General features: G+C 41.2%; 2 protein-coding genes and 1 non-coding gene across 3 annotated transcripts in view; 2 read left to right on the top strand and 1 right to left on the bottom strand.

The window, feature by feature from the left end:
• Positions 1-5,898, top strand: part of RBMX (RNA binding motif protein X-linked) — a 15,839-nt gene extending 9,941 nt beyond the window's left edge. The window contains exons 2-9 of the mRNA XM_044682728.1: positions 3-128; positions 417-523; positions 1,272-1,452; positions 2,114-2,269; positions 4,305-4,419; positions 4,505-4,630; positions 4,774-4,859; positions 5,500-5,898. Of these exons, the coding sequence (XP_044538663.1) occupies positions 3-128; positions 417-523; positions 1,272-1,452; positions 2,114-2,269; positions 4,305-4,419; positions 4,505-4,630; positions 4,774-4,859; positions 5,500-5,804 (1,202 nt within the window). The 3' untranslated portion in view covers positions 5,805-5,898. The remainder of the gene's footprint in view (positions 1-2; positions 129-416; positions 524-1,271; positions 1,453-2,113; positions 2,270-4,304; positions 4,420-4,504; positions 4,631-4,773; positions 4,860-5,499) is intronic.
• Positions 1-17,040, bottom strand: part of LOC123253517 (transmembrane 9 superfamily member 2-like) — a gene marked incomplete at its 5' end in the record, with an annotated part of 941,355 nt that overhangs the window by 147,089 nt on the left and 777,226 nt on the right. The window lies entirely within an intron of this gene.
• Positions 229-305, top strand: LOC123253883. Its single transcript, XR_006506632.1, has one exon. It is a non-coding gene; the product is annotated as a small nucleolar RNA SNORD61 (small nucleolar RNA).

Raw genomic sequence — 17,040 nt, 5'->3', positions numbered from 1 at the left:
AGAATATAACAAAGTCAGAATGGTTGAAGCAGATCGTCCTGGGAAACTGTTTGTAGGGGGTCTCAATACAGAGACCAATGAGAAGGCTCTCGAAGCTGTGTTTGGGAAGTATGGGCGAATAGTGGAAGGTAAGATATAATTAGTTGAAGATAAATTGTTTCTTTCTTTACTTCCTTCCTTCTTTCTTTTCCTTCTCAAACAAAACCTCCCCAAACCAAAACTGGCTGGGCGATGATGACTATCAATTATGTTGAACTTATAAAGTGATGATGTGTTTGTTGTTTACTCTAAGAAGTTCTGAGCTGCTGTTTGCTGCCTTTAAACGGGGAGGGGGCACAGCGGCCGCAGCAGCAGCACCTATTTTTATGGGTTAATATCAAATTAGAATGAATCCTCTATTTCTCACTCCTGTGTAGTACTCCTGATGAAAGATCGTGAAACCAGCAAATCTAGAGGGTTTGCTTTTATCACTTTTGAAAGTCCTGCAGATGCTAAGGATGCTGCCAGAGACATGAATGGGAAGGTGAGCTACACTCCTGACAAAAGTACCATCCCAAGTGTCATAATATAATGTACATGGTGTCCCATCAAATGTAAAATACTTTAAACTGCACTTTCAGCACCTGTCTGGCTTTGTCAGTTACATAAGTCACCAGAGCTAGAAATCTTATCATCAGACCTGGCTTATAAGCAAAAGCCAGTCATTTTCTGCATGCCTCACATCCAATTTTCCACTAGTTTTGTCCTACTAGTAAAACTAGCATCCTGGAGGGGGGGAGGTTAATCACAAAAGATGGAGAATGTGGGTTTGACTATCTAAAGTTACATAACCTAAATACCCATTTGTTACATAACCTAGACTACAAGGAGGGGAAAGAATAGCAAGAGAACTGCTCTTTTTTTAACTATTATATCTACATTACATACACTACATTATCTACTGTTAATTTTTAGCTCTTAGGAAAAGTTCAAATTGGATTTATCCACATCCATCCCAAGGTATAGGACTATAAATAAATCCTATTTTCTGGGACTACATAAAGGGCAAATTAAACCAATATGAAAAATACAAGAGGGTATTTTCTAAGTGAATTGTTTTGGCCAACTTCCATTTGCAGGATATTCTGTGTTGAAAAGCTTACTTAAAGGTATTGGGGGGAGGGGCAGAGAGGAATACTACTTGGTTCCAGGTATCAGTCTCATTACTTCAGAAAGTAGATCTAGCATTAATTTGTTAATGCTATATTTGCTGATGAACCCATTCTTTTTAGCTTCTAGATGGAAAATCAATTAAAGTTGAACAAGCTACTAAGCCAACATTTGAAAGTGGTGGTAGGCGTGGGCCACCACCTCCCCCAAGAAGCAGAGGCCCTCCAAGAGGCCTTAGAGGAGGAGGACGAGGAGGAAGTGGTGGAGGAACAAGGGGGCCACCATCACGTGGAGGACACATGGGTATAGTTTCTAAGCTAGCTTTTAAGAGTATATGGGCAAACATTTTGATGTAAAAAAATTGCAAAGAGATTCATAAATGTTGTATTTGTACTTTAGACTCTCAGTCTTCCAGAATATAGTTAAGGAGCCTAAACTGTGCTCCTTTTTGGTCCAGTTGTTCCTTATCTAACTGATAAGGTTCAGAAAAACAAACAGTTCCCTTCAACACAACCAATTCAAACTTAAGCTCAATAACACATCTGTATGAGTGTTTGGAGAAGATAAATCGGCCTTACTATGCAGCTGGGAAAAAAATGGCTAGCATTTCACCATAGGGAAATGAGAATGAATTTTCCTTTTATGGTGCTATAATGAGTTCACACACACCACCCTCTTTAAAACATTCCCTTTTTACTTGAGCATGCTTTTAATGGAGATATAAGATTCAATAAGATTGGAAAAAGTCTACTGCATGCGAAAAGTATGTGGCTGAATGAATTAGTATAAAATTCCATCTAAAATCCTACCACAGCTCTTGGTAACATGGAATAGTTGATAGTTTGTGGCTGATAGCCAGGTTTTATGGCAGACAATGTAGATTCTTCAGACATTATTTGTGCTATATCATAGCACATGGGTAATTGTCAACTGATTTAACTTTTACTTTTTTTTCCTAATATAGATGATAGCGGATATTCTCTTAACTTCAACATGGGGTCTTCCAGGGGACCTCTTCCAGTAAAAAGAGGCCCACCACCACGTAGTGGTGGGGGTCCTCCACCTAAAAGATCTGCACCTTCAGGGCCAGTTCGTAGCAGTAGTGGAATGGGAGGAAGAGGTCAGTTCTATAGGTTGCCTTTCTGTAAATTTTGTTGCTCAAATAACATAGTTTGGATTGGGGGATCATTCAGATAACAAATAGTTCATCTGCATAGTTCTTTCACAGTGAGGCTCTTGAAACAAGTCCATGAGGTTGGTTGGCTTAGAATCTTCAGAATAGGAAGGGATTCATCTAATGAAATCTGTACCTAAGCAGAAATCAAGACTATAGACTGAGAAGAGACTAGATGAATGCTTTGTAGATCATTCTATTTTTGGCTATCTTTTAACTGGTTTTCCTTATTGAACTGAAGGCTGCCTCTGACTTCCATCCATTGTTCTTAGTTCTGCTCTCCCGGGGCCAATGAAAAGGAGCCAAATCTCCCAACATGAGAATTATCAAATATTTGGAAGACTAGCACATAGACAACACCCCTTCTCCCCCCCACCCCCCAAGACTAGGCTACATATTAGATGCTTCAATGGATTGTTGTTTTGACTTTGCTCTTTAACAATGTGCTTCTATTAATAGCCTCTAAGATCTCAGTTGGCTGCCACATCCCCTTTGATTCACATTGGGCCTGAGTCATATCTTCCCTATCCTGTACTTTTTTGTACGGTTGACCACAAGTTATGAGACTTGAACTAAGTGCCTACTGTATGCCAGGCACAGTGCAAAACAAGTAAAAATACTTATCCGCTGCCTTTTAAGGACCTTCCATTCTTAGCAGTGGTTACATTCTTAACTGGGTGGATCCCATTTCTATTGCCTTCGCGTAATAAAGGAACAGGACAGGCTCCAATTTTCAGTTGACTAGGTCAACTGATTGAGACCAGTCATCTGTTATCTGGGTGGCATCACCTGACAGTAATGCAAAAAAGAAACTTAATCTGTCCCTGTTCTTGCTGTGAAACTTATCTGTTCACAACTTACCTCTTTAAGAAGACATTCTAGAATTTTGCTGAACTTTTGCTGGCTTATGTTTGTCGCTACTCCCATTTGTGCACCATTGCACGTTTCATGGATAGTAACTTGACAATCCCCCTTGCATATACATTGTAGCTAGAATTGGGTGTGTTAAAAGCTAGAATCATCAACCACATCTTATCTTGCTTGATGAGGAAACGGAATCTGCCATTTTGAAGCTTTTTCCTTTGGTATAGAGAAAATGGAGGCAAATAGGACTTGAGCAGTGCTTCTCACTTTTGTTCATCTACCTTTGATCCATGTCTCTTGCCCTTTCCTTTGAGGGGCTCAAAAGTCCTTACATCACAGCTGTAGCTGTGAAATACACATGAGGAAACAGGTTCAGAAGACTCACTGCCCATAATCTCATCTCAAGTTATGAATGGCTGGATTTCAAAAAGCCAAGTTTTAAAAGTCCAGTCTCATAAAAACATTTTTATGAGTCTCAATGTGCTAAAAATCAAGTGAGGGGAAGCATTTCGAGTGCTTAATTAACAAACTTAGGCCAAATCTATAGGTCACCTGGGCCAAATGTGTACATAGGTGACAGAAAACCGAGGTTGGGGTGACATTTGAATTCAAATGTTAGAACCCAGACCAGAATACGTTATTTGGATGATGAACGTTGTACCTCTTGTGCATTTTATATATCTGGATAGATGTGTGGTAGCCTTTCTAGAAATGAAGCTGGATAGTTAGGGCATTTCTATACATCTTGAAAATGTTTAGTCTTTTTATTCTTCAATCCATGTCATCTGTTTTAGAACCAATCTGTGCGTAGGTTCTGAGGCAGAAGAGAGTAGAAGGGCTAGGCAATGGGAGTTGTGACTTGGCCAGGATCACACAGCTGGGAAGTAACTTGAGGCCAGATTTGAGCCTAGGACCTCCTGTCTGGGTCTGGCTCCACTGAGCCACCTAGCCATCCCCTCATGCTTAGTCTTAACAGAATGTCATTTCAAGGGGATTTAGAGAGATGTTGAACTTGGAAAAAACTAAATTAAAAACTTAGAAAACAATTTGATTTTAGGTAGCATTGCTTTCAGTTGAGTATACTGCCATTGTTTTAGATGAAGTTTTTTGTTTAAAGCTCCAGTATCACGTGGGAGAGACAATTATGGAGGTCCACCCCGCCGCGACCCAATGCCATCTCGAAGAGATGTTTATATGTCACCAAGAGATGATGGATATAATACTAAGGACAGGTAAAAAAATCCCAGCAATAACCTCTGAAGAACTTTTTTGTTTGTTTTTTAGACACTGGGGTAACAAATAGTTGTTCTATTTCAGCTATTCTAGCAGAGATTATCAAAGTTCTCGAGACAACAGAGATTATGCACCACCTCCACGAGATTATGCATACCGTGATTATGGTCATTCCAGTTCACGAGATGACTATCAGTCTAGAGGCTACAGGTATAGGCTTGGGGACACACTTACTTACATGGCTTCCTTAAAAGCCTTTATTTAATTAATTTGAAACTTCTGGCACTTGGGGAGTTACTCCAGTGAGTTATTCCTGAGAAGACTCAATACTTTGGTTTCTTTTTTAAATTTAGTGATCGTGACGGCTATGGTGGTCGTGATAGAGATTATTCTGATCACCCCAGTGGAGGCTCCTACAGAGATTCGTATGAGAGTTATGGTAAGAATTGAGTTTGAGGGTCTCTTTTAAGATAAATTTATCTGTGCTTAAAGTCTGTAGACCATGTGGACCAGTTTCAGGCTGTGCTTGCTTTCAAGGGATTTTTGTTTGCTTTGTGGGGTGAACTGGCACATTGACATCTTTTTTAGTTTTTGAAGGGCCTTGAAGTTTTTGTAAGGAATTTGATCTTCAGGCTTTTTGCTTGCTTTTAAGGGGACGGGGGATTTGCTTGCTTTCAGGGGTAAATTGGCAGTATTATGTGTTTTCCCCCCCAACAGTGAAATCAGTACTTTTTAAAATGCTAATTGACAAGATCAAATATTTACCATTACAATATGAAGCAAAGTCTACAGTTGCAACTTACCACTGGACAAAATGGCTGAGTTTCTACTGTAAAATAAACAACCTGTTCTGGAATGTCCTTAAAAGATGCCTCTTGAAATACTCTACAGTTTTTTCAAACAAACCGTAAAGCATTATTTCGGCAGATGAGCAATCCCCACTATAAATTACCAGCAGTGGCAGATTTTACACCTCCACTTGAAAAAAAAGTAAACATGTAATACAGGAATTCTTTATAACTATTGTGTATATATAAGATTTATAGTGTTGCCATATTACCTGACCATTGACCCTGCAGGTAACTCACGTAGTGCTCCACCTGCCCGAGGGCCCCCGCCATCTTATGGGGGAAGCAGTCGCTATGATGATTACAGCAGAGATGGATATGGTGGAAGCAGAGAAAGTTACTCAAGCAGCCGAAGTGATATCTACTCAAGTGGTCGAGGAGATCGTGTTGGCCGCCAAGATAGAGGGCTTCCCCCTTCTATGGATAGGGGATACCCTCCTCCACGTGATTCCTATAGCAGCTCAAGCCGCGGAGCACCAAGAGGTGGCCGTGGTGGAAGCCGATCTGATAGAGGAGGAGGCAGAAGCAGATATTAAAAAGAAAAACCTAAGTTTTTGGACCAAAACCCCCTTTCAAAACACACAAAGCAAGTGGAACTTGTTCTTTACTACCAGAGGACTACTAAAAAAGAAAAAGTTGTTTTTACTTTTTTTTTAAATTGTTAAGTTTCCCCTCCATGATTTTTATGCTTTTGTGAAGAACAAGTTAAAGCAATGTTTAATTACATTTGAGATTTGTTTTATTTCTTTCCAAAAATCAGATGTTTATGTGTGAAATTTGAGCTCTGTGTTACTAGTGTTAAGTTTCAAAAGTAAAGTTTCCCTGAAAAGCTACTTCCCAACTGATTTCCTGACAATTGAGACAAGCAGTTCTTAAGACCTTCCACAAACATCCAACCATCTAAAATGGAAATGGATTCTTCTACTTGTTCAAACCTATCATTCTAAACCAATTAGCTGTTTTCTGGAGGGTGGTTGGGGGTTGTCCTGCTCCTTAAGATTTCAGGTTGTCCTTTTGAAAACTGAAATCTGTACAGGAATTCCCAGTATATCAGATGCTTAGTGAGGAAAAAATTCAGTAAAAAAAAAAAACACTCGGTAAACTTGAAACCACAAATGGATAGTCATGACTATACTTTGCCTTTCTTCCATTTCTTGTGAATCTGCAAGACCAACCCCCCCAAATAAAAAAAGCATTTACATGTATTAAACAACTACAGAATTCTAAATAAAAAGGTTTGACCAGTTCCAACAACGAAGCTTCAAAAATGATACTTGCTCTTACTGTTTCAAATTTTTGCAACTCTGTAGTGTCTCACTTTTAAAGGAACAGCTTGATTCCAAAGGCAAAGGAGAAAATAGATAAGCAAAGAAGTTTAATCTTCAACTTCTCAAAGGCTAATGACTTCTAAAAACAAGTGACTCTTTCAGCATTCCACTTCAGATATAAAGCATCAAATGCCTGTGAAACAGCAAAGATGGTAAGCAAAGCAAACTAGTTTTTCCGTCTAAGTCAAAATTGAACCAAAGTATCTTCCTCATAGTACAGCGAGACATGGCTGTACCTCATGGCAAATGGAAGTGCTTTCTAGATAACCCTTGGAAAAGCAATATTCGCTAGAGTTTAGAAGTCTTCCAAATCCAACATTTTTTTCTTGGATTTTTCTTAAAGCATGTATAACGCTTAAAAGACATTTACAATGCAGCTCTTAAAATATTACATTTTGGGTTGGGGAGGGGGTTTTTTTCCCCATGTTTTTATGAAGACAAAGCTGCATATACAATCATTTTTTCTTCCCCAAAATTTATCTTTAGTCACAAATTGGCTTAAAAATTGGGTTTTTTCCAAGCAAGCCTTTGCAAACTTAACATTTAGTTGGATGCCTGACTTACTGTTTAGTTGAAACTACACTGTGTGGGGAAGAGTAGTCTTTTTTTTCTCCTTTTTTAAAGACTCAAAACACAAAACCTGAGGCAACATTAGCCAGGTCCAGCCGTGAAGTTGAAACGATGCACTTGAATGTAGTAAAACTTGAAGACCTCCAACTAAAAATCCAATCTTTACACTCCACTATTCCTTCACAAATAATTCAACTTAATGGATTTAACATGGCAGTCCACCATTGGAAAGGAATGAAAATCCATAAGCCATGCAACTTGCCATTAAGCCAGTCCAGACCAGTGAATCTGCCACCACTTAAAAGAATAAAACTTGAACCTAGTAGTCCGCAAGTCTGAACTTGACTTAAACTTTCTGGAATCAAGGGCAGTTATAGGCTGGCAAGTTCAGTTTTCTTTTTAAGAATTTCATAAGAGATAAGTTCTCTGTTTGTAATTTTTGCAGGCTGATCATTGCTGTCAGGAACGCTGATGTTAAAATGCTGACAATGTTAATGTACTAGAGATGAAAATAGCATCTATGATAACATAAGGTAAGTAAATACTCAATGTGTTTGTGAGACTTTGTGCTTTTTTGAGAATATTGATGAATTGGTTGCCAAAGCACTTGGCTACACTAGCAAATCTATCAATTGAATGGGGGGGGGAAGCATTTGAATCCAGCTCAGATGGGTTCTGGGTCTGTTGGGGGTCATAGATTTTAAGGGCTAAGAACCAGGTTCTAAAGCCACAAGTGTCCTTTCTTTTGTGTCGCTGACTAGCCTTATCCTGTAAGACGGAAGTAGGGGAGTGATTGAAATTGTTGGACAGAACAAAAACCCTGATGACGTTCTTCCATCTTACAGAGTCACTACAGAAGCAGGATGCTGAAATTGCACTGAAGTCAGTTTTTGCCTTGGATGATGATTCCTGTGAAACTGAGCTGAACAGAGTTCTGTTGTTGGCTACTCTTACCCTTAAAACATGATCCTTATCGGAAGTGTTAAAAAGTTCAGGTGTATGTAGTAGGAGAAAGTCATTTTGGGGCAGTATAAGGTTTTACAATTGGAATTTTGGGGAAATTGCTGGGTGGTTTTTTCAGTCAAGTTGTAGGATTCTTGATAGGAGTTTGTTTGCCATTTAAACTTTTTAAATTTTCTCCAAAACCAAGAAATGGTAAGAATGTGGTTTGGATAAATGAAGACAAGTAGAGCTGGCTATAGGGAAACAGTTGGGGGGTAGGAAGGAATTTGTAACCAGTCAGGGACTTTCAAAGACAATAGAATCATTCAGATAATTCATCTGTGAAAAATTGGTTTACTATGAAATCTCCAAGTTGGGAAATCTTTTTTAAATTGCCCAAGAATAAATGGTTGGTTGTTTTTTTTGAAACTGTTACATTATGTAATAACTCCTTCTCCCTTTCACCCCACAATTTGGAAAACTAGTTACTGAAGCTAGCAGAAACAGGCAACTGCTACAAAAGTAGAGATCATGGGGGTTGTTTTTTTTTTTTTTTTTTTCCCCTCCAATTGGTGAAGATGTTACATTCAGTTTTATGTTCCCTTTCCCTTATGTGCTTGCAGTACTGACTTACCATAATAAAAAGGGAAATAATTCATGGGGGTAGGATATTTTCTCAGCTCAGTAGTGAAAACTTAAGCTTGCATTTAGGAAAAACTTAGATTAACTCACTTTTCATCTTTATGAACTTGTCTGCATCTGTGTTCTAATATATTGACATGACTTGTACTTAGGCTCTGGTGAGAAGCTTCAAATAGCTATTTGAGACAGAAATTTTGAGATTTTACTTATTTTTTTTCCCCCTGACTCATCCTACTTTGAAAGATAATAGCTTGCATTAATACAGTGCTTTGGGGGGAAGCACTGGTTTTGTTGTTTTTTTTTTTTATATATATAAGTATTGATTTATTGTAGATCTGTGTCGTAGTAGACCTTAGAAAAATAACTGAGCAGGTTTAAGAGTACTAACCAGTTAAGTCCAATTCGTGTAGTGAATGAAGGATAAATTGTTGCATCTCTTTCAAGACAAGAAACTTGGGAAGCACTCAGGTTTCCTTTACATACATACACTGTCTCATTTGAAAGGTCAGTTTTAAGTTGACTCTGATTATTTAGAACAAATGTGGCAATTGATAATAACAATGTAATAAATGTGTCTGTGCTATCACTAGCTAGAGTGTTGGGTTCAGAACCTTTCATCTCATTTATTAAAGTGTTTATATTGTACATTTTTTTGGTTTTATTGAATAAATGTATGATTTCTTGTGTCTGTTTATTTAAGCTTAATTAATTTAGACTATTTTCCCATGGTTACATGATTCATGTTCTTTCCCACCCCCCTCCTGAAGCCCACGAGCAATTCCCCTGGGTTTTACATGTGTCCTTGATCCATATTAACGTTTGCACTAGGGTGATTGTTTTAGAGTCTACATCCCCAATCATATCTCCTGGGTCTATTTAAAGCTAAGTGGCCTACTTTTTTCTCATGACTTAGCACATTTTGGTCTTAATTGGAGCCTGGAGTTAGTTGCCAAGATGAAGAAAAGATAGTTGGGCTACAAAACCACATTAGACAAATTTAGCTCAGGTCTTCTATGATGAAGTGCTGTTATAAGAAGCTCCCTGAATTAGAGGTAAGCCCTAGTGTTTGGGAATCTTAGCTTCTTCCCCCCCAACCTCATCTACTAAATCACATGTGGAGGAAATGCAGCCTGGGCTGTTGGAAGAGAGGCCTCACCTTCAGGGCTGCTCATTGCACAAGTTTAGTAAGATAGTGGACCTGGCCCTTTTCCTGTCCCTAATGTGCTCACTGCTGGCTCCTGGGCCATTCTCCCCTATTCTGATGAGCCAGCTTCCAGATCTATCCTCTTGGTACCTCAAGTCAATGTTGGCATACTGATTTGCCCTCTCCTTCTAGCAGGATAATGGGACTTGGGATCTTGGTATCCCCAGCACCTACCATCCCCTAGCTTGCAGCTAATCTCTAATGGAGGAGGGAAAGTTTGGGAAGTACTGGCAGCTTTTGAACAAAATCCTGAGGTTAAGAAAAATGTCTCCAGGCCCCAGCTACTTGGCTTTTATGTGTATGTTTACGTTTTGCTGGCTACTTTACTAAGGCTTGACTGGTAGCAGGTAACAGCAGTGGGTAGCTGCTTTTCCATCCCCCTCGGGATTCCAGAGGTCTCCTGACAACCTGACTTCATGCTAGAGATCTTGCTTCCCTTCCCTCCCTGTCTTGAATGGCATCTTCTATATTGACTTTTCTCCTGGATCTTTCGCAATTTTATCTAACTTCTCCCATGCTTCCCCTCTCACTGTTCAAGTCCTTGTGGGATTATTCCCCAGAGGGTAACTAGCTGTTCTCAAAGGTTAGACTAACCATAAATGGCATGGTAAATCTTCCTAGACTAGGAAAGATTGGAGCACCAACCTTATTCCTCCACTCAAGGAGAAAGATTTGAGAGAGACTCATTAGAAGAAGATAGGCCCTAGATCATCTAAGGTTCTTGAGTTTAGAAGGGCTCTCCATAACAGGGAAATCACATCCTGGAAGTAAATTCACACTGATATATTTTCCATAGTCGCCTCTACCTAGAAGCATGTGCAACTTGCAAGGGCAAATCTTGGTTGGTTGTCTCAGGTTTGCTATCTCTTGTGTTCTTGTCCTGTTAAAACTGGGCCCAAAGTGTTGACTGATGAGGCAGTGGTATTTTAGTTCTTGAATATATCTTGCCTCTCCGCCACTAACTAGCCTTAGCTCTTGAGGGACCCTACTTTACTTCTTAGCCCTTCTAAATACATTTTGGAAGCCATATTCCATAAGTGTTCATGGTACTAGCCAAGGTTTCAGCGAGCTACCCCTAGTTTGCAATGTGACCACTTTGTTAGACTGAGGATGTAGTTTTCAGCCACTGGCATGCATGGGTAGCACAGATAAACGGTTAGGCGAAAGCCAGTAAGTTTCTGCACAAGTCTCCTTGAAGGACGGATCATGACAGCAGTAATGATTTACCCCCAAAATGGGGGCAGATGTAGCCTGTAAGGTTCTTAGCAAATGAACTTGGCTGTGTTCATCTGTCAAAACTGAAAGCCTGCCTTGGGACCCCCTGGGGGTAACACTTGATATCAAGGTTTGATAGAATCTTCAGGCCTGCCTTGGCTTAGATCAGTGGTTCCCAAACTTTTTTGGCCTACTGCCCTCTTTCCAGAAAAAATATTACCTAGCCCTGGAAATTAATTTTTAAAAATTTTAATAGCAATAGGAAAGATAAATGCACCTGTGGCCATCACTGCCCCACCCTGGATCGCTGCAGCCCCCACCGGGGGTGGTGGCACCCACTTTGGGAATCACTGGCTTAGATTTAGTTCATTCCCAAATGAATTAAAGCTTGTCAGAGGCTGTGACCTGTCCCAGATAGCTAGCTGCTCAGGAAGCACAGAGACATCAGACTGAGAATTTAGGATTTGTTTTTTTGCTGTGCGTTGGCAGCAGCTCATTCTTCCTGCAATGAAGTGGATGCATGGCAGGAGTGTAAAATAGTGTGCAAGGCTTTAATACATTTTTTTTTAAGCCACTACTAATTTTTTAAATCACTACTGTGTATTGGTTCCGAGGCAGGAGAGCAGTAAGGACTAGGCAATGGAAGTTAAGTGACTTGCCCAGGGTCACACAGCTAGGAGTGTCTGAGGCCAGATTTGAAGCCAGGACCTCCCATCTCTAGACCTGCCTCTCAATCCACTGAGCCACTCTCCCTCCCCCCACCCCTGGTACATCTTAATTGACATAAAACATGCTTACGACCATGCTCGAATTGCCCGTGCAATATTCACAAGCTTGAGTTAGACTTGGAAAGGAATATGGTACTGATGTTTCCAAGGTGCATTTTATATGTGCTTTTCATTACTATTCTAGACAAACAGACATACCTCAACTCGGCTCCAGAAGGCAGGCTTCAAAATGACAGGGATGGAGAGAAGGACGGAGAGATGGATGGACTACCAGCAAGGTAGAGGTTATCACAAAGCAACAGGCCACTTACACTCTTCCAGTCAGCAATCCCATTACTTGACACGGACATAAACATCAGATGTCTGTACTCTATCAAAATATTGAGAAAAGAATTGAGGAACAATCGAACAAAGTGATATAGGAAAGTAAGGCATGACAGTGGCCAAAGAGCTGGCCTCAGAGCCAGGTAGAGCTTGGTTCAAGTCACCTCTGACAAGACTGGCTGCGTGACCTTGGGCAAGTCACTTCAACTCAGTGCTTTTAAGCCCATCCAAGTTGCATTTGTAGAGGAAGCTCCTCACCGGCAGCTTCCTTTCCTGATGAAACCATAGGTTCAGCCCCTATCCCTAATATTCATTAAGGGATGATCTATTTGAGGAATTAAAAGAAAAACTGGGAGATTCGTATGAAGTCATGCAGACTGAAACAAAGGGCTACAGAAGATAGATAGGAAGCAAGAAAACAGATAGAAAGAAAACAGTGTAAATAAAAATATCACCAGTACTTGTACTAATGAAAGTGATACTATCCAGGCAAGCAGATAATGAAACCTGCCTCCCTTCCTTCAGCTGAGAGATAGGAGAACTATTGGGGCAGAATGTTCCCTACGTTGTCAGATAATGATTGTAAGGCTGTTTTTTGCTTAACTTTTTTAAATTCCTAGAGGCGGTTCAATTCCTTGGAGGTAGAGGGCAGGGTATAACCAGAAAGACTGGGTTAAGACTAAAGGCCTCAGTAAACGGTCTAAAAGGTAAGAAGTGTTCCTGGACCCAATCCTCTCTGGCCTCCCTTGAACCTGCCTTCCATTTGCCGTGTCTCTTTCACGATCGGAGGTGAAAGCTAAAGGAGATGGGCATAGGGCTTCCTCCAATGCTAGATTATGGATCAGGCCTGGAAGGGACCGTGAGGCCATTGAGCCCAACCACCTCATTTGACAAGGGTCTCAAAAGGTCCACAGTGAATGTGACTGGCCCCAGAGTTGTAGAGGCAGTAAATTTCAGTGGTGGGATTTGAATCAAGATCTTTCTTTCTACCTACTACATCACTCTGCCTCTCATGTTCATTTCTCCCCTTTCCTAAAAGAAAAGAAGGAATAAAAGGGAACATTTCACTCCGTCCTATTCCATCTAGTTGGCCAACCAATTTTTTTGTTTTCCACCATCCTGTAGCTACTGCCTCCCCCCTTACCATCTTACCCCTATTTGCTTTAGATTCCTTGCTATCTGTCTTGTATCTGCCACGCCCGCCACCCCCCTCCCACTGGAATGATTTTCCAAAGTAACTAATGATCTCCTCATCATTTAGTCCAGTGGCTTTTTCAAAGTTCTTTTCCTTCACCTTTAGGAAGTTGACATTATTTTTACCTTCTTGACACCCATTCCTTTGCCTTTTGTGATGGTATACTGTGCCCAGGAGGAGGAATATCAAGTCAGGAAAGGACTCTGTGTAGCAAGAAAGGATGAGTTCAAGAAATGGAGAATAGGGGGCAGCTGGTGGCTCAGTGGATTAAGAGCCAGGCCTGGAGACTCTGTGTTCAAATGTGGCCTCAGACACTTCCTAGCTGGGTGACCCTGGGCAAGTCACATCACCCCCATTGCCTAGCCCTTACCACTCTTCTGCCTTGGAGCCAATATACAGTATTGATTCTAAGACGAAAGGTAAGGGTTTAAAACAATGGAGAATAGTGGGGCAGCTACGTGACTCAGTTGATAGAGATCCAGGCCAAGTGTCAGGAGGTCCTGGGTTCAAATGTGGCCTCAGACATGTCCTAGCTAGCTGTGTCACCCTGGGCAAGTCACTTAACATCCATTGCGTAGCCCTTGCTGCTTTTTTTTTTTTTTTTTTTTTTTTTTTTCAAAAAAAGGCTAAGAGGCTTGGACTTTATTTTTCCCACGGCATAACTCTGATCACACTTCTGCTCTGATGGTCTGCATGAGAGGCAATGAAAGCTCAGAACTGGGGTGGTAGCAGTGGGAGGAGTAAAGAGAAGACAGTTCTGAGAGCTCTGCTCCATTGAGGATAGTCAGGTTGGGGCAACTCATTGAATACTCCATCTTCCTTCCCCAGATCTAAAGCTCAGAAGACAAAAGGGACCTGGAGAGATAGTCATGGGCAGAGAGGTAATGAGCCCCACAGGTTCTCAGGACTCCTTTATACTCTTAGAAATTCTTTTTCTTCTTTTTTTAAAAAATAAAACCCTCACCTTCCATCTTAGGATCAATACTGTGTACTGGTTACAAGGCAGAAGAGTGGTAAGGGTAAGGCAATGGGGGTTAAGTGACTTGCCCAGGGTCACACTGCTGGGAAGTGTCTGAGGTCAGATTCAAACCCAGGACCTCCTGTTTCTAGGCCTGGCTCTCCATCCACTGAGCTACCCAGCTGCCTCCTACTCTTAGAAATTCTTGAGGTGCCCCCCCCCAGCCTGTTTTTGTGATATGACATGTATATGTATTAGAATCAAAGACATTTAGTGTTAACATGAAAGTAGTTTTAACCTTTTAGACCCCCTGAAAGGATCTCAGAGACCCTCAGGAATCCTCAGAACAGACTTTGAGAATCACTGAAAACTGTGGGGAAAGGGCAGCTAGATAGATGGTGTAGTGGATAGAGTGTTGGGCCTGGAGTCAGGAAGACCTGAATTCAAATCTAGTCTCTGACACTCCTAGCTGCATGACTCTGGGCAAGTCACTTCACTCCCATTTCCTGGTCTTTACCACTCTTCTGCTTTGGAACCCACATACAGTATTGATTCTAAGACAGAAGGGAAGGGTTTAAAAAGAAAAAAGAGAAAAGAAAACCAGGGAAATGGCTGAGATCCCTGAGTAATGGAATATAAAGAAGAGGGCCAGGGATGGAGCTTTGTAGTATACTCAAGTTTTGGAGGGGAAGGGGAGCTGAACAACCCAAGAAGGGCAGTTTTTAAAACCCAAGGAGGTGTTTTTACAGTGGTCAGTACTTCAGAGGTCCAGGAGGATGAAGACTGGGGTAAAGATTCTTGGATTTGGGGGTCAATTCTGCTCTTCTCAGCCTCTGTTAACCATTTGGCTTTCTTCTCTTCCAAGAGTCTGAATCCATTTAGTGCTATAGCCCATTGCTTTTATTCTTCAGTCTTATTTAAAGTCATAGAAGCAAATGGATTGGGCTTTTAGCATTTTCAGGCCCAGATGAAGTTTCCTTCTTTGTAGGTGTTTTCCAAGTTCCTGCAGGGCTGCTCTTCCCCTTTGGTGTTGCAATAGTCAGTCATTTGTTTTAAAACTTGGCCATTGTTTTGAGGCTTATCTCCCTGGCCTTGCACTTCTTGTTGTCATTGAAGGAATATGGGGCACCTAGAAAAAAGGGACTGGAGATGGAGTCAGAGGGACCTGAGTTCAAATGTTAGCTCTGCCCTATTTAATATCCATGTGACCCATTGGAAAATCATAGCTCTGGGCCTCAGTTTCCTCCTCTAAAAAATAAGGAGGCTGGTCCAGATGACCTCTGAGGTCCCTTCCCCCTTTAGATCTGTGTTATGGGGGTATATGTGTGTGTGTGTGATAGAATCTGACGTAGGCCCTTGAGCCCAAATCCTCAATAAATATTTCTCATAGTTTCAACAAAAATGAACTTTTGCCTCCAACGAGCTCAGTCTAGTTGGAGGAGATGACATGACATAAACCCATAATGCCATGGACTCGAGGAGGAATGTCCAAGGGATAAAGTGCCAAGGAATGAGATCCCATTCAGGGAAAGGTTCATGAAGGAGGGGCTTTGGAGATGGACCTTGACGGAGATGAAGAAGATTTTGATAGGCCCCAGCCTTTGAGGTAGGAGCAAACCCGAGACGAGATGCCAAATCATCTCCTCAGAACGGTAACAAGTGCAGTTTACAAAATCAACATGTTTTTAGATCCCCTCCACCTCTTCCCTCTTTGATGACATTTCTTCCAACAGAAAAGGAAAAGACAAACTCGGTTCAGCAGAATCAGCTGACATATTGGTAAAGGTCTAACATCTGGTTAAGGAGATGTTATGTGGGGACATGATATGGATTTCTGGACCATGGCTCAAAACAAATTGTTGGCATGGAAGAAGCAGTGTGGGACAGTGAAGAGAATATTGGTTCTGGGGTCAGAGGACTTGAGTTCAAATCCTATCGGGGTCACTTGCTATCTGTGTGACCTCAGGGCCTCTCTGGGCCTCAGTTTCCTCATCTGTGAAATGAGAAGGTTGGACCAGATGGCTTCTGAGGCCTCTCCCAGCTTTCAGTGTATGGTCTGGTGAGCCTAAGGTTGGGAAAAATGTATTTGCCTGGAGGCCTACTAGTCTAATTAAAAGGGATTTCATCTGAAAAGGCAGAATAGCAGTAGAGATAAACATAAATTTACAGGTGACACAAGCCAAAAAAGGAGACAGGAATAAATTCTGGGCCTCATACACCAACACACAGGAAAGGGTTCCAAATGGAGCTTCCAATGCAAGGAGGCAAATCTCTCATAGGTATCACTGAGATTTGGGAAGATGGGATTTCTGACTGGACTATGGGCTCTGCAAAGATATTTGCTGTTCTTTATTCATTTCAGTCATGTCCAATTAAAAGTGACCCCATTGAGGGTTTTCTTGTCAAAGATACTGGAGTGGTTGGCCATTTCCTTCTCTAGCTCTTTCAAATGAGGAAACAGACAACCTGAAGTTAAGTGACTTGCCTACAGGGTCACACAGTTAGGAAGTACCTGAAGCTGCATTTGAACTCAAATCTGCCTGACTCTATCTACTGTGCCACCCAACTGCCCTGCCTGTGAGGGTATGCTTGATTCAAAAGAAACTGGACAGGTAAAAGTGAGGTGGAGGTGTGGGATGGATTAGCAACAAATACTTTTTTTTTTT

This window comes from Gracilinanus agilis, chromosome X, assembly GCF_016433145.1.
Source record: "Gracilinanus agilis isolate LMUSP501 chromosome X, AgileGrace, whole genome shotgun sequence".
In the NCBI taxonomy this organism is placed as follows: domain Eukaryota; kingdom Metazoa; phylum Chordata; class Mammalia; order Didelphimorphia; family Didelphidae; genus Gracilinanus; species Gracilinanus agilis.
Note: the sequence above shows the minus strand (reverse complement) of the source record. Positions and strands in the feature narration are given on the sequence as shown.